At 37.0% G+C, this 24,766-nt stretch overlaps 1 protein-coding gene across 1 annotated transcript in view; it reads left to right on the top strand.

Annotated features, from left to right (window-relative positions):
* The window catches only part of LOC101631557 (T-cell receptor-associated transmembrane adapter 1), a gene marked incomplete at its 5' end in the record, with an annotated part of 36,291 nt that extends 14,005 nt beyond the window's left edge, over window positions 1–22,286 (top strand). The window contains 4 exons of the mRNA XM_012730570.1: window positions 6,363–6,399; window positions 13,660–13,721; window positions 15,714–15,802; window positions 21,656–22,286. Coding sequence (XP_012586024.1) covers window positions 6,363–6,399; window positions 13,660–13,721; window positions 15,714–15,802; window positions 21,656–21,922 — 455 coding nt within the window. The remainder of the gene's footprint in view (window positions 1–6,362; window positions 6,400–13,659; window positions 13,722–15,713; window positions 15,803–21,655) is intronic.
* Window positions 22,287–24,766: the final 2,480 nt, after the last annotated feature.

Genomic DNA, 24,766 nt, shown 5'->3' with positions numbered 1-24,766 from the left:
AACCATTTGGGGAAGAATATTTAAGTGAAAGGAAATGGATAGAAAACATAAATATGTTTTCTCTTAACAAATAAAGTTAACAGACACTTGTGTCCAAGAAAAACTGTATGAAGCTAGTTTAGAACAATGATGAGGTCCCAGGAAGAGTCCTTGGTCCTCTTGGGAGTGTTTTCTTAAATGTTGGAAATGTTTATGTAAAATATGAATAATGCACTATTGTTGTGCAGGTTTGAAAATAAGGATGAGAGGCACTAGCAAATGAAGCAGTCTAGTTGAGGTCACAGCTATTCAATAGCAATACCAAGGACAAGTGCCAATTTTCTAATTCTCTGTCCAAAACAGTTTCTACCAGTACAAGCTGTTGTTAAATCACTGACTAACTGTCTTCTGCCAGAAATACCATACTCTTTTAGGATCTCTGTCCTGTCATTTCTATGCTTAAGATGAAATTCCTGGCAGGCAATGCTTTCTCATTAGCAATCATTCTGTAATTATTTTTTAAATAAAATCTTTTATACCAGCTTTATAAATCAGATACATGAGTGCCCCACTATCAGACATCTTCTAAAGTTTCCTTCCTTTAGAGAAAAGACTGAATTCAATAGAACTTTTCCTTATAAAATGTCTAAAATTGACTACATTTTAATTTCATTAACATATTCTATGAATGCAGATAATATTGTCACTTGAAGTAGAAAAGATGAATTAAGAACTAGAGAGCTGAAATAATTTAAGGTGGAGACGAGGATAAGAATAATCACCTAAACCAGAGCTTTACTCTCCTTTTGATTCTAGGAGTAATTCTCTGCAGTTTTGTGTGGGGAACAAGAGGATCGTATAAATCAAATGCATTATTTATCCATATTCATATCATTTTGCACCACATAAATGACTTTGGGAGTTGTTTGCTTATAATGATTAGCTTTTCACTGCTGAGTGACAGCAGCAGAACTAAATAATAGCAGAATTCATTTTTTTCCCCTTTTACTTGCATAAACCCTTACCACTTCAGGTAATTTAGGCCATAATTGGTAATTTATTATAATAAAGTTTACATGACTCTACCTAAGATTAGTATGGTGGGAAATAGCATTCGTTTAAAATAGAAATAATAAATTATATTTATTGATGTGTTTAGGAAACAATTTCATTTCCCTTGATTTTTCTTAATGACATGATACGAAGTCATCCTGGCGTCAATTAACTCTCGCATCTGATGTTGTTATAGGAGATTTTGTACAAGTAGCAGAATTTTTCTGGTTTTCAGTTTTCTTATCTGCAAAATGTAGAAAATACCATGTAGACCACTGGATTCTGGTGGGAATTATCTAGATGCCTTAACACAGTGCAGGCACCCAGTAGGTTGGTCCTGGGTGGGGGATGGGGAAACGCCACTCCCAGTGGCCAGATGCTTCTTTCCACCAAGATTTGTTAAGGATTTGCCATGGTTATATGTCCTCCCATTTCAGGGAACATTAGCAACTTGGCTTCTCCACTGCTCTCACTGCTCTCATCATCCCTACACTCTCTGTGTCTTTCTGGCTTCTCTATACCACTTCCTGTCTCCATTTCTGTATCATTTAATACATCGGTGCCACAACCTGACTTTTAGTAACAATTGTTGTGTTCACTTAAGTCACATACATAACTTCATTTAGAGTTTTCTGTAGAATGGAATATGTTTCAAATATTAGTTTATCACAAATTATTTTTTAAGGATTTATTTTTTTCATACAGACCTGGGGTACAGACCAGAGGTGCAGGGGTGGTGAGAGGATTCACCAGAGTCAGAGCGGGGAGCAGAACAGGCAGATCGATGAAGTACACTGCTGAGGGGTATAGCAGGTGGGTCAAGAGAGGTCTACCACACCATGTCGGTCACCTCTGGGGCAGGATCAAACTCACACTGAGGAGGCTGCAGCAAGCTGCAGTACTGCACTCTAACCCCCTGCACCACCAGGAGGGTCCTCACAAATTATTTTATGTAGCACGTGTCCTTTGGTAGAGCACACAGCCCTGAGGCTTGCCCTTCATACGTACGTAAGGTAAGCTGTGGAGCAGAGCTCATTAGTGCCCAAAGAATGTCCTTTGCTCTCCCCCAATTTCCCTTTTCTCTCTGCAACTCTTTCCCAATTGCCCCCACTTCTGATATCTTTCCCACCCATTAGCAATGACCACCTTCCTTTCTATCTTACATGAACAAATAACACTATCTTTATTTGTCACCTGGAGATTCCAGGCAGATATGGGATTAATCCTGCTAACTGAGATCCCTTTACAGTTCCCCAAACATGCTTCCCTGCGTCATTTTGCCTGACAGGCTGGGAGAGATTCCATCCTGTTAACTAGGATTTCTGCCACTTGGTCCATGAACGTGATGTTCCCTTATCTGGCCCCATGTAACTTTTCATGTTTGCATCATTGTGGTATTTTTTGTAACTTAGAGACCTGCAAGATATAATTCCGCCTTAGGGAGCAGTCAGTGAGTAAGTTTTGCTATGTATTAAGTAGCTTACAAAAGAAAATCTCTATCCCAACAACAATACAATATCTACACAGTCAATCAGTTAGATAAGATAAGCCTCTTCTCATACACGCTGCAGCTATGAGAGGTAGAGCTTTGAAATGGTGTTCTCCTTTCCCTCTGAAATAAACCTTTCATATTTTATGTGATTCTTTGTACAAATCTGTTCTTTGGGAGGATTATATTTATTTCTTCTCTGATAGAAATACATTAGCTTTTTCTTCCCTTTAAACAAACCAAATGGTCTTTAGCCAACCATCCTTCTCTACTTTGAGGATATAAGCAAGTGCAGTTTGCCCAAGCACCAAAGTCCTGTCAGTACATCTCCTATTCATTAGAAAATTATAGCATATTTTCCACATTTTTACATTAAACATGTATCAGCAAACTTTTACAAAGCCATATACTGTTGTTTCTTGTTGCTGTGTACTGCTCGTGGAAGGGAGAGCGCTACTAAGGGGAAAACATAAAAGCAAATGTTTACTCACACCCTCTCAACCATGAACCTGACCACAAGTGCTTGTATCTGAATTATGATAACTCCCCAGCTCTGTTCACAGTCTTGCAAGCACAAGTGCTTCAGAGCAAAATAAAAACTGCTTCTTTTATTTTACTAAATATCAGTGAAACAATCAGCTTTAAATCATGCCATTTATTTTTAAATAAACAACAAGCCTTCATGACAGAGCGAGTTCTTTAGGACTTTGCTTGCTGTTCTTTGTCTTTCGCTGTAACCTCTAAACTTCTGATTACTACTCCCCAGTTGAAGAGATCCTATTCAATCACACTACCTATAGGATTTAAAACTAAAACCACAAATCACTGATGTTTTAGCTCCAGATTACACATTAAAATTCAAAAGAAGCATGCACTGTGGCACCCTTGAATTTTATAAGGCTGCTTTCAGTTGCTTCTTGAATCTGGTTGGTCTTGACGCATAATGTCCTTTCCCCATTACATATTTTCTTTGTTATGTTGTTTTGGCTCTTTCCTTCCAACAAAGCATCACATTACTATATTATAATCTGTAGAACTGCTTGTATTTTCTTTTTTACCTCACAACTTCATGATCTAATTTTTTGGTTTTGTTTTTCTATGATGAAAATATACCTAACGATATTTTCCCTGTATGTAGTTATCCTGTTGCACATTACATCAGTATACCTTACAGACACTAACGTTCATCTCCACAGGTCGCCAAGTAGAAAATCATATTATCATTTTATATTAGTTTATTTAGGGAAATATTTATTATTAAATTAATGACATGCTATTATTTTATATCCTTGTTTTATTAATAATATAAGTTTTTTATTAATAAGTTTTCTCCCCTCAGGGGGAAATGTTTCTGCGTTTAGCCTACTTTTTCTTACTTTTTTTAAATAATACTGTTCTTTATTTTTGTTTACAAATTCTTTTATTTTTTATCATTTCTTTCAAGTCAGTGATCAACTGGTGACAATCCTGGTCCAAAATTAGTAGTTCCATTCCAAATCAAGTTTTCCTTGTAAATTTTTAACTTTGAAATAGCATGCTAATTCTATCAGCTTGTTTTTGGCTAATTCATTTAATGAAGAAACTTCCCAATTTAAATCAGCACAATTAAATGGTGATTTGCTATGTAAAATGGATTTAGGCTGTATAATATCGGTAACTTTTTGTAAATGTTTTTACAGAAATTATTTCAGTTATCTTCCATATCTACACCACGGTATAGGTATTACTGTCATTATTTATGGATAAACTAAGAATGAGAGTTTTAAATTAATTTTCACATTGTCTCATGACAAATGCACTAAAGAGCTGGTACCCAAATTCTGGGTCTTCTATTCCTAATGCTGATTTATTCCATGGTATGTTACAGTACAGTTTAAATAAATTCTTACTTATGTGCCTTAATTCCAGGCAAATCTAAATAATGATTAATGACCTCAGTATGAACATAACTATCATATGAAAAGATAGCTACACACACTTTCTATTTTCCAATTTACAATTTCCTGGCTTATATTAACTAATCATCTTTTGAATATTGATATTACTTACATGTCTTCAGTTTTCTACACTGTTTGGCTTCTATGAATGTATGGGTACTGTGCAACACACTTCTCTCAGCTTTCATGTGCATTCATATTCATATGATTGATGGTGCTTGAAAAAAAATGCACCTTTTATATGAAATTCATTAGTGGAACATTTCCTGGCAGATGGGTATTTCGGATAAATCCCAAGTAGGTTACATTTATCACTTTTGGTCCCCTAGCTGCTTCAGACATGTACTCAGTGAAGGGCACCTGGCTCTTGGCAGAATTCTCCCAGGTGCACATTCATTTCACCCTCCCACTTGACGACTTTAATAACATGTTCCAAATGTTATTACTGCCCTAGCAGTCAACGATCACTCAGGAAAGCAACTCAATCTTGTCACACTTAAATCTAATTTGAAATAATATTGGTAACTGTTTTGTAACTTATTCAATTATTTGGAAATGTTTCTTGTTTCCTGACCAACATACAGTGTTTTCTTAGGTTAAAGCTAATAGATCAGCCTTGGCTACTATTGTCTTCAACTTATTGTTAGACTGAAATTAATACTGGTTTCATTTTATATGAACAATTTTTATAAGATTTTGACTTTATTTAATGCCAGGTGAAATGATAACCAAATGAAATGTAATAAATATTCACATAATATATACCCAGCCAGTTCAATGTCAAAAAAAAATCTGCTGGTGAACAGGCAACACTTGTTGGTTCTGGGTTCAAGTTTTGTTTTTGTCTGTCTGTTTGTTGCTATAGGTCATTCTTTTTATGAATTTGCAGCCCAACATCACATATTTGTTTAGCCTTATTTCTTCAGACTAGTGTACTGCTTCTTTTACAAGCTATACCACACTCTTTTAATTCATTTTAGAGATTGTCCCCAGCTTTTTCCAGATCTCTTCTCCCTAAAGCCTTTATCTCTCTTTATGTCTCTTTGCATCATGTGGACAAAATTAATCACAAACAGAACAATTTCCCAAGCTTCATGTTTGTGTTACTCACATGCCAAGAAATTTTGATAAATACTTTAAAGCTATACACTATATACACCTACTTGTGGACAATACATGTGCACACATGTAGACACGTGTGTATAGGTGTGCACATGTGACCACACACTTATACGTGTACATAAAAGCACACTTGTGTGTACTCACTGCACTGTGTGGGCACTGTACATTTGTGTTCACACATGCCAGTGTGTGAACATACATGTTCGCGTGTGTGCACAAGTCCACCTGTGTGTGCATATGGACATATGTATTGTGTGTGTTGCTTTTGTATGCATGTTTTCACATAATGCTGTGTGTGTGCATGGGTGCACTTTGTGTGTTTGCATTCGTGTGTGTGCACATACATAAATACATGCATGCATAAAAGTGTCTTTTTCTGACTAGAAAGAAATACATTTTCAAGCTATTATGGATAAAGAGGAAAATTTGTCCAAAGAAAGCATCAGTATCTCATGGAACCCAAAGACCGAAAGTACAGCTGTGGTCCACCGCAAGGGAAGAGAAGCACAGAGTTTCTCACATTTTCAACTTGGTATTTCCCCTCCAGAAAATGGACACACACCCACGTGTGTGACTTCCACACTGTCCTGTTTCTACCCCCAAATGACCAAAAGACAGTGTGGTTGACCCAAATCAGAGACCTTTATCTTTCATTTAAACAGCTGTGGCTTGATCAAAGATGTTAACTGACACTGAGGCTAAGTTCCTCTTCCAGCACTGTCTAGATTTAACAAATGCATGCCAAATTTTCTTTTAATTTGTCTATTTTAAATATCTTCCAGGTAGAACATACACATATGCCGATGACTTCTTTCCCAGGTATGTAGAAAAAAAGTCATATATTATGATTCCCAAGCTAAATTGCTTATAAGTTTGGCTCATGCAAGTTGCACTTGGGCTAAAATAAGGTAAAATGTGAGATTTAATTATTTTTCTTCCCATCTGAAGGCTAAAGCTGTAACATTACTACCTTCCCAAGTTACTTACTCATCTTGGCTCTAGTAAAGAGCTGGGTGTAGGACAAGGTGAGACTGGCAGCTGTAGAAATTTTGTCCCATTTCAGAAGGTGCTATCCTTAATTATGACTCATCAGAGTGTAAGAATACCATCTAATTGCATATAAAATTGTGTGGCTTTTACTAGGGTAAAAAGAAATTTGCAATACCTAATACAGTTTAAGGTATGTATGCACACATAACAGGTAAGGATGCTTGGTGTGTGCTGCTCTAAGAGTAATGCCAATCATAGAGAAATTCAGTAAATTAACTCTAAAATAATATGCAGCTACAGAGCTTATTCTCTTTAATAGTAATTGACCTAGTAGCAAAGAAATATGTTTAATGTGATTTTTATTTTTTAAAGATTTATTTATACATGCAGAACTGGGGTACAGGCCAGAGGTGTGGGGCAGTGATAGGATTCACCAGAGACAGAGTGGGGAGCAGAACAGGCAGATCGACGAAGTACACTGCTGAGGGGAGCAGCTGGCGGGTCAGGAGAGGTCTGCCACGCCATGTGGTCACCTCCGGGGCAGGCGGGGATCAAACTCATGCTGCAGTGGCTTTAGCTTCTTAGAGCTGTGCTTTAACCCGCTGCGCCACCAGGGAGGGCCCTAATGTGACTTTTTTTTAATGTAAAAAGAACATAGATGGCATAAAGCATAGTAAAAAAGCTTCATTTTCTTGGACAGTATATACTGACCCAAATGTGTCATTAGATTTGAGATTTCTTTTTTAGGATTAAAAAATCTAAATATAGAGAATTTCCTAGAGGAGTCTTCAAGATCTTTCTGAAATGTTAGGCTGAAAGGTCTTCAGAAACACAGAGCTTTCTCACTGGGTAGGGTAAGATCATAATCACCTTGTTGGCCTCTAAAAAGTCCTTTTAAAAATATTTCTCCATGTGGAAATGTCTGGCAAATTCAGGCTCTGGGTTGGTCCGATCCACAAAACAAAGAAATTTTTATTTTTTGACTCCCTTAGCATCAGATTTTACACCATGAGATAATTTTCAAGTTATTAGCTCATATTAAGAGTGATCTGCTGATTTGGTTGCAACAAGCAGTTTGATAAAGAAACTCCTACATAGCCACATAGAAATTAATTTCTTTAATACTTATCATCCAAAAGGCATTTAAGACTCTGCATGAAGTCTTGTGATTTGATCATCATATGGGGTTGGTGGTTGATGGGAGGAATTATAAGGGAAAACTGGTAAAATGGTCATCTCAAAACAATTTGGCTCTTAGCTATAGGTAAAATGCAGAAAAGTGGTTGGTTCTTTTTTAACACTCACTAATTCAATAAATATTCTTTCAATAGGCATAGTGCTGGACAATAGCAATATAAAGCTAAAAAGATGCAGATCCTCTCCTTGGGCATTTAATAACCTATTGTCTATTGTAATAAGTCTCCATTTAGGCAAAATTTGGAAATGCAATGAAGATTTTATCTATAAAAAGTGACTGGCATGTTAATTCACAAGTTAATGTACATACTTCACAGCTTGTCTATTTTTCTGAATATGTAGTTTAACTAAGATCACCTTTGTAGAGGGCCATAGAGATTCAGGGGAAAATGTAAAACTGTCGCCAGCCATTAAAACTTAAACATTGAAACAGCAAATGGAAATATTTGTCTTCTCCAAGGCTAGAAATTACTTCTGTCTCCCCAGTTCTCAGATGGTTGGAGGCTAGTGGAAGGGACTCCTCCCTTCTTCACAATGGGTTCCTCATTACAATTTCTCCCTGCCCCCTTCAATACTGGTTTAGGTGGGAAAGAAATTTGGAAAAGCTGGAGGGGAAAGAAATTTGCTTTTCTCATTGTTGCTCCCCCAAATCCCTGCCCTTTCTGTGCTGGCAGGTCAGAGGTGTGATCAGAGCAGATCAGAACAGCACAACATCAGTAGCTAGCGGGGTGTCAGATACACAGCCTGCATTTACCTATGGGTCATTTTGTTTTCCCTTTAAAACATAATCCTGCAACATTCTTTCCTTTTATTTAAAAGGATAATGCAGTGGGAAATCATGGCTTTGAAATTTAGATAACCTTGGATTTTAATGGAACTCTTGGAATTACTAGGCTTGAGTCTTGGAAAAATGAGCATTGGGGAACTTCAGTTTTATCATCTGAAAAAAATGGATATTATAATACATTGTTTACGAAAGGTAGCCCATTAAAAATGTTGCTTTACTGGATAAAAATTAAAGTCTAAGAAAATTTCAACCTATTTGAACACTAGTCATCCCCTAACTTAGAAAAGCAGCTCAGATTTACAATAAGCTTATTGTTAACTCTTCAATTTTCACACTCTTTCTGTCGGAAACGTAGGACAAATTCCCAGAAGCTACTGCAAAGTGCGCTCCCAGGTGGTGCTGACAGCTACTTTGATCACAAAACATACATCATCTTAGCTATTCTTCTACCTGGACTTCTGCAGTCTAGAGACCTCCTCCCAATGCTCTTTGCTAAGTGTATTAATCTAGTGCCCTGAACAGGACCTGTAGTCTTATCTGTTCCCTTTATCTCATCTAGAGTGGAGGATTCTTTTTACAATACAATTCCTAGGGTGCCTGCCCTGACATCTCAAAGGTCCAAGTGCAGACAAAACCCTTGCAATGTCTAGGCTTGTAGTCAGGACAAAGCCTTCACTGTGATCACTGCCACACAGGCAACCAGAGAATGTTCATGGTTTCCATTCTTTTGTTTGCTTTTTTATACAAACAACCATAACCAAACTCCAACCCTCTGATTGCAAGGATCCAGCCCCCTTCCTAAGGAATTCTGGGAGCCCTTGAGAAGTCCTTCTAAGTACCGCAAGTTTTATTCTTGGGCCTCGCTTTTATCACCACAGCTCTGCAGCACAGCTCTAAGATTCTTTCCTTACCCATTTACCCCAAATTTCAGCAAAGACCCTTCTTTTTTACTGTTTCATAGCACTGGCAATATAAGCTCTTTATGCTTAGTAGACTTTATCAAGAAATTACTAGAGGGCAACGTGAAACTGATCAGGAAAATAAGAATGCAGGGCCCTTCCTGGTGGTGCAGTGGCTTAAAGAACAGCACTGTGAAGCTATCCATATCCACTATTGCACGAGTTCGATCCCTGGCCAGAAGCTGACCCACATGGTGGGGCAGATCTCTCCTGTCTCACCTGCTGTGCACGTCAGCAGTGTATTTCAGTAGGTCTGCCTGTTCTGTTCCCCAATCTGTCTCTAGTGGGTCCTCACCACCCCCCCCCCCACATCTCTACCATCAATGTAGGGGAAAAAAAAAAAAAAAAATCTCGGGCCTATATCCCAGTTCTGGGATATATCTGGCCTAATCCCAGTATGCATAAATAAATAAATCTTAAAAGAAAAATAGAATGTACTGTTAGATATCATTGCTCTGAGAATCCATTAACCATCCCCTTCACAGGAAAGATTGCTGGTGGTAGCACACCATAGCCACACCAAAACATTGCTCCAGCCCTACATGACATTGCTGAGGCTTACATCTTCCCTAGCCCATGGGATCTCTGGTGTTCTCTCACCCCAGGTTCAAGACACTTACGTTCATGTCACAGTCCCTACCCAAGAAAGTATGAATTTAGTAGGCTTATGTTCCAGCAACTTTGGTTTTCCTATCTTGCATCACTGTTTTTTTATGCTGACTGTATATCATTCTCATCAATATATAGACAGTATTGTCCGATCCCTTAAAAAGATAGAAGTAAGAAAACACCCTGATACTGGCTTCCCCTACAGCCATTCTTCCATTGCTTTGCACACTTTATCACAAAATTTGAAATGTCCATCTACATGGTGCCCATATTTACCACTCCCTCTTTGCTCTTCTTCCTTGAACCTGCTCTAGCCAACCTCTGGTCCTCAATAAACAACTACCTCACCTCTTGTCAAGGTCACCAATGAAATGCACATGGTCAAATCAGTCTCATTTTATATGTTTCTTCCGTAGTTTGGGGCACATTAACAGTTCTTGACACAACTATTTCTCTCAGCTATAGAACACTGTGTCTTGTCTTTGGTTTTCCTCCTCACCTACCAGCATGTTCTACTCCATTGCTCCTTTCTGAGCGTCAGACATCAAAAGTGCCACGATCTCATTCAGTAAACCTTTCGTCTACCTATGCTCATGTCATAATTAATTGCATATGCTCTGGTGGCTTTAAACATTTGTATACTGATGGAGCCCAAACTCCTATTCAATGACATGTCTATTAAGCAAATCAAGTTAACACTTACAAAACCCACTTCCAAAAGACCCCTATGCTTGTTCTTTTATTAATCTGAGGACTGTCTAGCTCCTTAAACAGGTGCATTTAATTTTGTAGAAATGTCTTTCATGTTATTACAACTGTAATAATGTAAAAATGAAAATCAACAAACAATTATAAAACAGAGACATTCTATGGGTGGAGAGGGGAATAAGATCAAAACTGGGGTAGGGAGAACACACGGGACTATGGTGATGGCACACGGGCAAGCTGGTGGTGGGAAGTCCATGGGGAGTACACTGAGATGAAAAATGTACAAAATGAAGAATGATGAAAAAAAAAAAAACTACTTATCATCTATCTATCTGTCTATCTACAGTATTTTTTAAAAAGGAAAAGATGGGGGAAGGGAAATGCACTGGACTATGGTGATGGCACATGGGTGATTTGGTGATGAGAAGCCCACAGGGATTACAACTGAGATGGAAAAAGGCACAAAATGATGTAAAAATAAGCTATTGTATGAAGTGAAAAAAAGAAAAGAAAAAGAAAAGCATGGGTCCAAGTTGCTTTGTCAATTATATGGCCTTGTAAATAAAATTAAATTGTCCTTGGCGATGTAAAAAAAAAAAAAAAAAAAGGAAGGAAGGAAGAAATGGACAGATATTAGGTGCTAGAAAGAACATTAAGGATTAAATAGCTTAATATCCTCATTTTATAAAGAAGAGAAGTAAAACTCAGAGGATTTATGTTCAAGGTCACTGAGGCAGAAGTAATGATTATTTTTTAAAGTTTAATTAACTAATGTAATGTATTTAGAGAACAAAGTACATAAGCATTTTTTAAAAGGAATTTACAATAAAATGATGAAACATGTTAAACCTTAAAAATCAGGAACTAGAAACACAATGAGAGTAGAAAATTTGAACCTTAGTGAAATATACAATTAGTATTATTTAAAATTCTGGAGTGTCAGTAACTGTACTGATCCATCAGAGCACTACTTCAGGCATGTTCAAAGCAATGGCGATTCTGATCTGACTCCACACTCAGAGCTGTACTAGTCTCTGGGCGATGGGCTCATTTATTACTTTATTTTAAAAGTAATTAATCTTCTCTATAAAACACAGCCAAACATTTGTGCTTGATGTTTATTAGATATTTGCAATAGGCTGATGCTATTTGGTACTGCTAAGTAAAAGTATATTTTTTAATTTGTTGGTTAGGAAACTGCTCCTGAATAATGGCTTATTTGAGATGATTAATCATTTGCGACCTGCCTGCAGACACAGGGCACCGCATTCTAAATCACATCTTATTTCCATTCATAGGGAATGAAATGATGTTCATTTTTTGGACATGATTTATCATTTGCAGGTTGTATATGCTATCAATGTGTGCTAGGAAAATGGATGGATTGTCTTAATAAAAATTCTTCACCTTTTGCTATTATATTCTCAGTATAGTCAGAGAAAAAAAACCATGAGTAGGGAATACTTTGTATTTCAATAATCTGTATTGAATTACTGAAGGAAAGAAAGATTAGGGATGAGTTCATCTGTTATCAGATAAGCAAAATACATGCCAGCATCTAGATTTTTTCAAATCATTTCATCATATAGGTATCATTTGACCTGTTATTTTTTAAAGGGCACCTACTTACTATTTACATATACTGTGTCTTCTTTTAGAAGTTTGGGGAGTAACAAAGTGTTATGCCTTGAGATAAGGGCTATTTTTTCTTTTGATGCAATTCCCTCCAGCTCTCAGTGATAGGCAATATCAAAGTCAAAGCAGTTGGTACTATTATATGAAATGCCATTCTCCTACCTGATGTGTTCCTTCATTCCCAGCCTGCCATTGTGTAAGTTGGTCACCAGGGCTACTGTCACTATCTGAAGACAATGGTAGGATGTCTTCTGTAGTCCAAAATGACTACTCAGATGAAGGAAGCTGCAAGGAATGTTCATCCGACATCAAGAACAAATAGCATTCAGGGCTGCAGGATCAACTCTGCACACTCTAACACTGGCAGTTATTATCTGTGTATCTTTGGACAATTACCTCCATGAATCGCAAATTCTACAAATGTATAATGGGGATAAAATAATGTATATCATAGGGTTGTCTCATGTTGATAAGCACTGGTGTAAAGAAAAGCTTTCATATTACTGATATTATACATAAGGCTAGGGAAAATGTGAATCTCTCTGGATCTCAGACTTCTCATCTGTGAAGGCATAATATTTTTAGATTTTCCCCGAGTCTTTTACATAATGCATGTAAAACACAGCCTGCATCTGACCATAATAGGTGATCAATCATTTTACTGCATCTGCCAAGCTAACTTTCTTTGATTTTATTTTTTTAAGCATCACTACATATTTATATTTTTATAGTAAGCATCATTTTAGGAGAAAAATTAGTGATATTCTGGGCAATTAAAGAGGAAGTACAATACATAGTCAAGAGCACTGATAACTTAGGTATAATACCAACTTTGTCTTATTTCTCTGTCCCTCAGATTCCTTACCAAAAAGCGTAGGTGCTACAGTGCCCAGCTGGTGAGACAGCTGTGAAAATTAGATAAATGAACATATAAATGCACTTAAAATAGCAACTGACAAATAAGAACTAAATATTTGCTACTGCTATTCCCTGATAGAATGTTCAAGAAACAGCTTTTGAAATTCATATGCTGAGATGTATGGAAGCTCACATTCACTCATATGCATGTAAGCATATGTACCTTTTTTGCTCAAGAATGAACAAGAATATACAACACTGAAATTAGCTGATAATATAGTAATGAATAATGAGTAAAATGGATTTTAATGAGGTAAATTGTTTATTTTCTTATAGGGAAGATGAGTATGATATTGAAGATACACCAATTTATGGTAACTTAGAGAATGTGATTCCAGGTAAGTTTTATTTTTCCATAAATTAAGCTTTTAATAAATTAATAACTCCTTTTAATTCAATAAATAATTTGAGGTGCTTTGCTTTTTTTTTTTTCATAATCCTATTAAGATCTCCTAGTGGAAACCATAAATTCAACTATATTTGCCAATTATTTGGTATATATTTCCAAAGCAGCATATTATCAATTATATGGCAACACTCAGTGTAAATAAACATCTGGTTTTCTATATTCTCCTTATTTCACTGTAGGACTAATGAGAATACAGGAAGATTCTAATTACCATGAATTCTGATATGTATAGAGTTCTATGAAATAAAGCTATTTCTAGAAAATGGCCCAGGGAAATAGTACTTTGTGCTCTGTATGTGAAAGGAAGATCCTGGTACTTATCCTGGAGCACTGAACATGTATTCTTCTTTCCCTTATTTTAACTTGTTCTTTTAAAGTAGAGTCTAGAATGATGGCAAGTGAAGGAAGAGATGAACTAAGTTACAGAGTGATAACATGTTTTTGTACTTATCTTAACAAGTACTCTTAACTTCCCTGCATTCTGTATCACTTGAAATATCCTAATCACTAACAACTAAACACCCTGAATTTCTCAGAATAGACAACCATGAACTGATCCCAGTTCTCTGATTAGAGAAGTAATGATGGTATTTAACCTCATTCTTGCTCTGCAAGAACTTCACTTAATCATACAGATGAGCGGGTCAGCTCTGATCACTCTGATTCTGGATCACGAGATTGCCAGTAATGGATTATAGATCAAAAAGTATAGCTCCTATAGTTATGAATGTGATCATTTCATGTTTCAATAATTTACTTGATTTTTATCTTTCCTTTAAGTGTAAATTGACCTCCAATGGCTGCTTTCTGAGGAATCAAAATCCACTTTTTAGGAATATACTATTAAAAGTAATTTGCTGCTTTGTTTTCCCTTGCTGTCCACCTATGATATTTGAGGATGTCATTTCTTATGCCTTCTCCTGGCTCAGAGCCCACCATGTCAGTGATGTGTATAGCTAAGTGAGCACAGGTGTTACCTCCACAGGTTCTGATTTTGCAGGTGCAGGGTAGGACTTAAGGACCTGCTATTTGACAAATCACCCAGGTGATTCTAATGCATTTTTCCATGCTATAAGAAACATCACTCTAGAGCACTGTGTTGCTTCTCAGATGAGCTGAAAAATTATATGGTAACTTGTATTATAGTAAGTGTATTGTTTTTCTTGTGCGGTCAAATTGGACCAATCTAAATTTCTGCCAAGTTACTGGACTCCCTCTAGGACATTCTCCCTTTTTAATAAGTACATCAATGGAAGAGAAGTATAGAGAATTCCGTAAGTCTCCACAAGATGAAATGTGGGTTGCTGGATACTACATTCAAACACCATAACTTAGGAACAGAGTTAAATAGTCTCAGGGTCTCAGAACAGCCTGGCTGGATTTCCATCACTGATTTATGGGACAAAAAAATAATAATCTAAATACTCTTTTTCAAAACTAGGATGTAGAGCTTTAAATGCCTCTTATAAAGATTTAGTCATGGGGAAAAGTCACCAAATTGTAATTATCTCACATGTGCACTTGTCAGTAAGGCTTAAGGCCTTCACCCCATTGCCACCCTCCTCACACAGGAGGCAGCCCAGGCCACCCTCTGACCTGGGCAGCCTGTGCCACCTGATGGAAGCCACAGGCAAACTGTCAGGTCCTGCAACCATACAAAAAAACTCATATGATCTAGTCCTTACCCCAAGTATCTTCTTTTTGCTTAACTGGTAATGCTGCAGGGGAAACTCTCCTTCACTCTCTGATCTCCAAAGAAGAGTCTGTACTTCCTTGCCCTCTGTATTGCCAGGAAAAGACTAGTCATATGATTTGAGGGGTCTTGATATTCATAGGAAAAGGTTGTTTGGGTCATGTGTTTTTATCTGTGTTAGCATTTTTCATTCTTCCAAAGTAAATCATGATCTCTTTAACTTCCAAGAACCAATAGATGAAAACTGCTATGAGCAAATGAAAGCTCGACCAGAGAGACCTGTGAATGAACTGCGACAGGCCACCCAACCTGCACAGGTGAGTTTACATTCTATATCAGGGTCAAGTGTATCTGAGCTCACAGCACAACTTAAGCTTCAAAAGCATAACAGTAGTATATTCTGATGCACACTTGAGGCAGCCTGTTAGAAATTTTGCAGTCTATCAAAGTCAAATATGGGGTCTGAGCTCTAAAGGGTAATTCAAAGGTGAATAAATCATACTCAGAACCACATTCAGAGTCAAAATTGGTCACAATTACAAAGGCAATACATTTTAAGGGCTATTTATTTTGTAAATAACCAATGAAGCTTTTGCTCTCAGAGTGAAAAATTATGTGTACCACAGAGCTGAATATAACAGTTGATGTATGTCTAATACCCACAAGATCTAGATGTCAAGAAATTATAAGGGCTGGGTGGTTGGGGTAGGTAGAAAAATGGGTCACTGGGGTGGGGGGTGGGGAAGAGATAGAGAGAACTTGAGTTATAAGTAAATTGACTGGAGAGGGGGAAAAAAAATCACACCTCTGGCCCTCCCTGGTGGCACAGCGGGTTAAAACACAGCACTAAGAAGCTAAAGCCACTTCCGCATGAGTTCAATCCCTGCCTGCCCCGGAGGTGACCACATGGCGTGGCAGACCTCTCCTGACCCACCCGCTGCTCCCCTCAGCAGTGTACTTCCTCGATCTGCCTGTTCTGCACCCCACTGTCTCTGGTGAATCCTCTCATACTCGGCATCTCTGGCCTATACCCCAGCTCTGTATGAATAAATAAATCTTAAAAAAAAAATCACACCTCACTTACAAAGCAAATATGTGTGAATTTAAATACAAGTCCTATGGTTATGTCTTATGTCAAGAATTACATACAACTTATATGGGATAGCTAAAAGCTGAAACATAAAGACTCAGAAAGAAATAACGTAGTTTCTTTTTCCTATGACAATAAGTTCAGCTCCTCAGATATAGCACTTCCATTCACAATCTCAGCCCACATGCTGCTGATACATTATAAAATTCAGTTAAAATAGTTCTTTTCTTCTCCTTCCAGATCTTGTCCCTTCAATTATGTGCTTTCTAGCTACTTGCTAGAAATAGTAATAGGCCCAGCATTTCCTTCATAGTAGCTATATTGTGTGCTTTATATACATTATCTTCTTAGATTCCTATGAAGAGACAGCATTATTATTCCCACTTGACAGAGGTTTGCAAAGAGATGAAAACTTACCCTAGAGACTCAGATATTAAGTGAGGAGCTAGAACCCAAACTTAGTTCTGTGCAACAGAAAACATTCTCCTCCTTAAGACAGGTCTCATATTGGAAAATTCCCATAATTATATAGGATTTTTTTTTCTATGAGGTTTAAGCATAATGTAAATTTCCTTCGGATGGGCAAATCCATCATCTTATGTTCATTTAATTGTAAAATATGTTTCTATACAAAAGGTGAAAATCTGAGTATCTGTTAAAGTCATGAAAATAGAAATAAAATCTTTCAAAAGTTAAAATGTAACCATACCGGACCCTCCCTGGTGGCGCAACAGGTTAAAGCACAGCACAAAGAAGCTTAAGCCACTTCCGCATGAGTTCGATCCTGCCTGCCCCGAGGAGATCCACATGGTGCAGCAGACCTTTCCTGACCGCCCGCTGCTCCCCTCAGCAGTGTACTTCGTCGATCTGCCTGTTCTGCTCCCTGCTCTGTCTCTGGTGAATCCTCCTCTCACCCTCCTCATCTCTGGCCTGTACCCCAGTTCCGTACGAATAAATAAATAAATCTTTAAAAAATATATATATATATAACCATACCATCTGAAATATAGGGACTAACAGTTAGTTGAAAAAGACCTGAGAAATCCCTCTAAAAGTCACTATGTAATATGTAGGAATTATACAGACCAGCTTCCCATAAACTGCATCAGTTTTTACTCATTTAGAAATTGTGCAAAGCTCTAAAATGTCTTCAAAGCTTATAACTTTGTAATATGTACTTCAAGATACTTGTACAAATTTAGAATAGATTAGAAATAATTGATTTTCACAATTCTGTTTTATTAGAATGATTATTATCACCAAAACTACTAGCCAGTTTACTATTACAATACTTACTTTGCCAAGTATAACAGCATAGGGAATATACAGTAATGTGCAAAAAACAGGATAGATAAAGTGCATGTTAGATGGAGAAATAAATTCCTTGCCCTTTAAGAATGATGTGCATAGTTCACAAAGAGTAATGTAAGTATCTGAAGATCTTAAAGTATCTTAAATAGGAAGAGTTACAGGAAATCTAGTAATAAAATGAGGCCACAAGATTTGAATATTTAAGTTACACAAGTGGGAGTTTATTGCTCTTCTCTTGTCTCCATATCAAAATCTCAAATCAGCCTCTTTCCCTCCTGTATCAGAATCATCCTCTCCTTTTCTTTTTCTTTTTTTTTTATTTTAAAGATTTACTTATTTATTCATATAGAACTGAGATACAGGCCTGAGATGCGGAGGGTGAGAGGATTCACCAGAGACAGAGTGGGGTACAGAACAGGCAGATCGATGAAGTACACTGCTGAGGGGAGCAGCAGGCGCATCAGGAGAGGCCTGCCACACCATGTGGTCACCTCCAGGTCAGGCGAGGATCAAACTCATGATGAAATGGCTTTATCTTCTTAGTGCTGTGCTTCAACCCTCTGCGCCACCAGGGAGGGCCCATCCTCTCCTTTTTCAAAGCCATTACTACTACTTATATACTTTACCATTTCTCCTATTTCTTTCAAGATATTGCATCTTCAGATATTTTTCTCCACTTTCTATTTTTTCTTTAAATGAATTATTACAATTGATCTATAAATACACACAGATCTCCCCAACATTTTAAAAACAAAAGCACACAACTTTGCTGTGGCCTGTTTTCTCTCTAATTCCTGAATTGATTCTTACTTTCCCTTACTCCATTTCTTTCCACAGATAAACATTCTTTTATACCTACCTATATATTTTCTACTTATCTTCTCAGCTGAAAACACTCTGGAAGTCGTGAATGACTATACATGCATAATATAGGGTCTTTCTTGAGACCTATTTTGTTTGAACTCTCCAACTCTTGATAAAGTTGACTGATTGTTGGCCAGATACACAGTATTTGGAAAGCTTTTAGTTTAAAGTGCAGTAACCCACCCAAACTACATTGGCATTAAAGGAGAATTACTTATTTTTATAACTGAGATGTGTAAGGTTATACTTTGGCTTTGAGGTGACTGAATATGAAGACCTCCATTTCTCTTCCCTGATTCTGTTACTGATTTCAATCTCTCCTATACCAGCATATTGTTTCACTGAGGCTGGACAAACCACTGGCAGATTCAGTGCCAGTGAATTGCTCCAAAATTTCAGGAAAAGAAATCTTTCCAATTCCAAATAGGCCATACAACTGGCTCTTCTGAAATCACATGCACATTCTTAGGCTAACTTCTGCTGCCAGGGAGATGTGACTGGGTCCAGCCTAGATCACATGTTTAGTAGTGTACCAAGCTTCAGAGAAAGCAGTGTTATTGCTTGACTCTACAGGAGCAAAGAAGGACATTTTCCCAAAGGGAAACTGGAGAATTTATTAAAAACAAAACAAAACAAAACAAAAAGGATAGTACTAAATTCTGGACAAACAGAAAGACAGCCACTACTTCTTATTGCTGAATGTCTTCTAGTTATTTTTGAACTTCACTGACATTTCCTTCTCTGTCTGGGCAGAGGCAAAGCAGTAAAAAAGCACAAAGTGTGTACAGTTATCAATGCACAGTCTAGTTTACCTGAAATATAGAACTTATACTGGGGTCCCCTAGGGATCAAAATTACAAAGGTAAAGAACAACCATGGAGAACCTGAATATCAGGTCATAAAATTCAGATTTTAGTCTATAGCCTAGAATTTTGTAGACAGGATGGTGAAATATGAAACACTGTGCCTTAGAAGTATAATTTAGAAATAATATATAAGCTACTTGGCTAAGGGAAAAGACTAGAGCAAAGATACTAGGTAGGTAGCTATTGTAGTTTCCCAGAAGTGATTATGTCAGGAATATAAGGTCAAGCAAAGATAGCAGAGGTTGTAAATAGTGTCTTCTCTTCTGCCTGGTAGACCATATAACACATTTAACTGCTACCGTGAAAATGAATGCCAAAGTGGGGATGATGTGTGGATGCATCAGGGTTTTTGTTAATGCAAATGTTGCTTCCTTACTCCCACAAATTGCTCTAATTTTTGCCTATTCCAAAGATAATAATATAGAAATGTTGCTTTATTCTATGGATGCCTCAAAGTTTTAGCCTTCAATTTCTGTAATCATAATACTACCTTACTTTTACATAATGGCTATAGTAGCCATATATCTTATATCTATTGTTTACTAGTAGCACAATGAGAGAGATACTCACATTTCATAAACAAGAAAGTCGAGGCTCAAAATAGTTTTAAAAAACAGTTTAAGCTCCTGGCCCTCCTTGGTGGTGCAGTGGGTTAAAGCACAGCACTAAGAAGTCAAAGCCACTTCCACATGAGTTCGATCCCCACCTGCCCCGGAGGTGACCACATGGCGTGGCAGACCTCTCCTGACCCGCCCGCTGCTCCCCTCAGCAGTGTACTTCGTCGATCTGCCTGTTCTGCTCCCCGCTCTGTCTCTGGTGAATCCTCTCACCCTCCGCATCTCTGGCCTGTACCCCAGTTCTGTATGAATAAATAAATAAATCTTTAAAAAAAAAAAAAAACAGTTTAAGCTCCAGTAAGCTGTAGACTGCAAAGCTGGGATTCTCTCCCAGGCTTCCCAAGACCACCTTCAAGCCCTTGCCTTTGAGTCTTGTTTCCCCAGATTTCCTTAGTTTCCTGTCCTGTTTAGTGTAGTTCTGACCCAGTTCTAGGTCAGAGGGGAGTAGCACACCCTCCTCTACCTACTTGTAAAAACGAGTGTCTTCAATAGCAGCCTAAAGTAAACTGAAAAATCTGGGGCAGGCAGTCAAGAAGGAAACAGTAAGGAAAGTTAAGAAAATTAACCATTGTCAAGTGCTAATCATGTAAATGAACACTGCCTTTATACTTCTGATTCTCAAAAATGTAGAACGATCGGAGGCTATGGTGGGTACCAATGATTAGATATAAGTAGAGTAGTGAAAAAAGCCAGAAAGAAAAAGAAAAATACCAGATGGTTTCCCTCAGCAGGAGCATCTAAGGGATAAGGGGGGGGGAAAAAAACACAGGTAATAAAGTCAAAACGAAAAACAATGAACAACTATAAACCAGAGACATTTTTACAGGGATGGAAAGGGGACTAGGATCAAAACTGGGGTGGGAAGAGCACATGGAACTAGGGTCAAACTGGGGTGGGAAGAGCACATGGAACTAGGGTGGTGGCACACGGGCTAGCTGGTGGTGGGAAATCCACAGGGATTACAACCAAGATGAAAAATGTACAAAATGAAGAATGATATAAAAAATAAATAAAAGTAAAATTTTTTAAAAGCTGTGAAAAAAATGGTAGTAGAGTAAACCTTAATTTTCTAAATCCTTTACTATCATGCTTGTTCCAAGCTTAACAAGATAAAGTATTGTTACTTGCTCAAAGCAACATAGGGCAAGGAGCTCCTTGAGGTTCTTGAACTCTAGGAGGAGCTGATAAAAATTCATTGAAAACGTTCATGCCTACATTGAATATAAGAGATGAAAATACACACACACAAATTTCACATAAGACTTTTTTTCCACTCAAAAGGCTTGAGCTGACCATTTTGGTAAAGGAGGTAGCTGAAGCTCAGAAAAGGAGCTTCCTGTTATTCATAGACCTTAGCAATTCCCAGAAGTCATCAGAGTTACCGAACGGGCTAACAAGAAATTAACATGCCTTTCTTTTTAGTTAACCAGTGAATCAGAGATGTTCTATGCCTCACTGGACCACAACAATGAGGGGAAGTGCAGGAAGCCCCGGAAGCCCAGGAAACAGAAGACTTCTTTGTCAGACAAGCATGAAGGCAGGCAATTAACATCCAAGAGTGCCAGTATTTCCCAGGCCACTTTGGTAGACAGTGTCCTACCAGAAGGCCAGACAGAGGAGGAAAGCATTCACGATGACCCCATCAGACTGTTTGGACTGATTCGTGCCAATAAAGAACCTACAAATTAGCTGGGCTCTGAGGGGGCTCTTCAATGACATGGTGTTCAAGCAACAAGATTCCCACATGACACGACATGATTTGAGAGGGTGACGGTCTGATTGTTGGTGAGACAGCCCTTACTTCTATTACCTAGGGTGTATGAATAAGCAACCTAAAGTAATTCCATAAGTATGAGTTATTCAAATTAATTAGAATTCACTTAAAAAGCATATATACTGTAAAATGTAAAATAAAATAAAAATTTCAAACTGAGCTTGATAACACAGGCACAACCCCACCAACAATACTCAGGAAAACATAAACAATTTTGTAAGTGTAGTGTTCTAGAAAATGTTGAAAGAAAAGCAAAAGCCACTGAATTTTTTAAAAGAAAACATTTCTCTTTTATCACACTGTAGTAATTGGAAGAAATTTGACTGAAAGGCATAGCAAACTTTAAAATACATTCCTAAGAGAAGTGGATTTTCTTAATATATTTTCCCCCAAATGGAAATATTTTGTTAGTTTTAAAAATTATTATAGAACTGATGCATGCTACTTGTAATAATAAATAAGTGTCAAAAGGAATTCAGAAATCTATCAGAGATATTTACCATGATCAATTTTCTGCATATCCTTCTGGATATTTTTCTGAGCATATCCATATATATAATTTGTTATTTACTTAAAAATCAAAGGGAGGGTCCTCCGTGGTGGCGCAGCGTGTTAAAGCACAGCACTAAGATGCTAAAGCCACTTCAGCATGAGTTCGATCCACCTGGAGTGGCAGACCTCTCCTGACCTGCCCACTGCTCCCCTTAGCAGTGTACTTTGTTCTGCTCCCCACTATGTCTCTGGTGAATCCTCTCACTATCCCTGCACCTCTAGCCTGTACCCCAACTCTATATGTATAATAAATCTTTTTTTAAAAAATCAAATTAAGTGAAAAAAAATTCTAAAAAATTCTTTTCACTTAAAAGATAAGTGAAATTGTAGATTTATTTCCACTGTTATATTTAACTATAACTGAAAAGGGGTGTCATAATATTAATGCCTTCGTAGTATCAAATTGAAGATTATAGCAGAATCTATTTAAATAATTTCAAAAGGTATTTAGTTTAATTTTCAACATGTTTTATGTTTTCATGAATAATATTAGACTATTTCTCCACACATATATGGATACTTGTGTGATACCTGCTTTAGGCTAAATGCCTAGGAAACAAACTACTATTTTAAAAGGTCTGCCTATCATGAGTCTCTGTGGAAAATATTTCTGAGATTGGTCAAATTATATGTTCAGTTTAAATTTTGATAGTGCTCCTAAATTGCCCTCCAAAAAATTACTACAATACTTTGATATCTTCCTGCAGTTTAACTAAATTGCAAGTCTTCACTGACCAAGAAAATCATACATGTCAAATGTCTACTGACGGAAATTTAGTAGACTTTTGTCTTTCATGCTTTGTTGGGCTCTTTCTGTAGTTTGGCCACTAAGTAGACACTTGTACACAACAATGAGTGAAGCAAAGACCCTGAGCCCATGAAACTTACTTAGAGACTACTAGAGAAGATGAGTATTGGCTTGACAAAGAAAAGTGTAGCTACTAGCAATGAAACATCCTATTAAGAAAGCAGAAGAATGAGATGGTAACAGAGGGAAGGCATCTCTGGAGAAGAAATATGAATTCTGAGAAATGAACAAAAGGAAGGAACCACCCAACTAGAGAAGTAGGAAGACTGTTGTTATATACAATTCTGTCCATACTTGGGAAGAAATATTTCAGTCAATAATTATTTTCTTTTATGAACACATAAGAATGTCAATGCCAAAGTATTTAAAGTTTTCTGCAATGTTATAGAAAATACACCAAAATAGTAATAGCTAAGAGAAGAAGCAAAGGAATCAAGTCTCTGATTCTAGAGAAGTGCCAAAGGATGACAGAAATACAATTAATAATCAATTAATGACATTGACTTTCACTTTTAATTTTCAAATTAAAATAAAAATCTTTCCTATCATGTGCACATTATGATACATTCTATATAATTCAGTATTAATTGTATTTTTGGCAGTGACTCTTATTTTTTCCTGTACCTATTTCACATCATTCACTTATATTATTTACCTATCTCCTGGAATATCTGAAGTTTTGCCTAATGGTTTATATCATTCGAATCCCATTCAATAATATTTTGATTTTTCAGCAATCACAAAAGATAAACTCATAGCATTTATAGCAAACATGAATGGAGCTGGAAGGGATTATGCCTAGTGAAATAGCAAAAAAGAAAAAGAAAATATTGGATGGTTTCACCTACAGGAGGACTGTAAGAGAACCAAGTAAGGGATCAGGCATATATGTATATATATATATAATAAGTTAAAAAAACAAAATCAACAGGCAACTGTAAATCAGAGACACTCTGTAAGGGAGGGAGAGGGAGAGAGGAGGGAAGAGTACAGGGACTGTGGTGCTGGAGCAACAGGAATTGGTGGTAGGGATTATAGGAGAACTACACAGGAGAAAGCATGCATTGCACAAAAAGAATAATGTAAAATGTATATAGAATTAAAAAAATGAAATACAATGAAAAATATTATTTTGAGTTCTATGCATCAAAATATCTGACAGCTGATATATGGGGAGATTTTTAGTTACAGATTCAAATTTTTTAAAGTCATCTACTTCCTGGTGAGTAAATTTGATAGTTTGTGTTTTCTAAGGAATTTGTCTTTCTCACCTAAGTTATTAAATTTTTTGGCATAAATTTGTTACAAATATTCCCATGTTATTTATCCTTTTAATATTTGTGGATTTGCTAGTTATTTCACCTCTCTTGGGGATTTGCATCTTTTCCTTCACCTTCCA

The sequence above is a fragment of the Condylura cristata genome, unplaced genomic scaffold (genome assembly GCF_000260355.1).
Source record: "Condylura cristata isolate star-nosed mole 26May11 unplaced genomic scaffold, ConCri1.0 scaffold00003, whole genome shotgun sequence".
In the NCBI taxonomy this organism is placed as follows: Eukaryota; Metazoa; Chordata; class Mammalia; order Eulipotyphla; family Talpidae; genus Condylura; species Condylura cristata.
The sequence above is the reverse complement of the archived record's forward strand: the minus strand, read 5'-3'. Positions and strand labels throughout refer to the sequence as shown.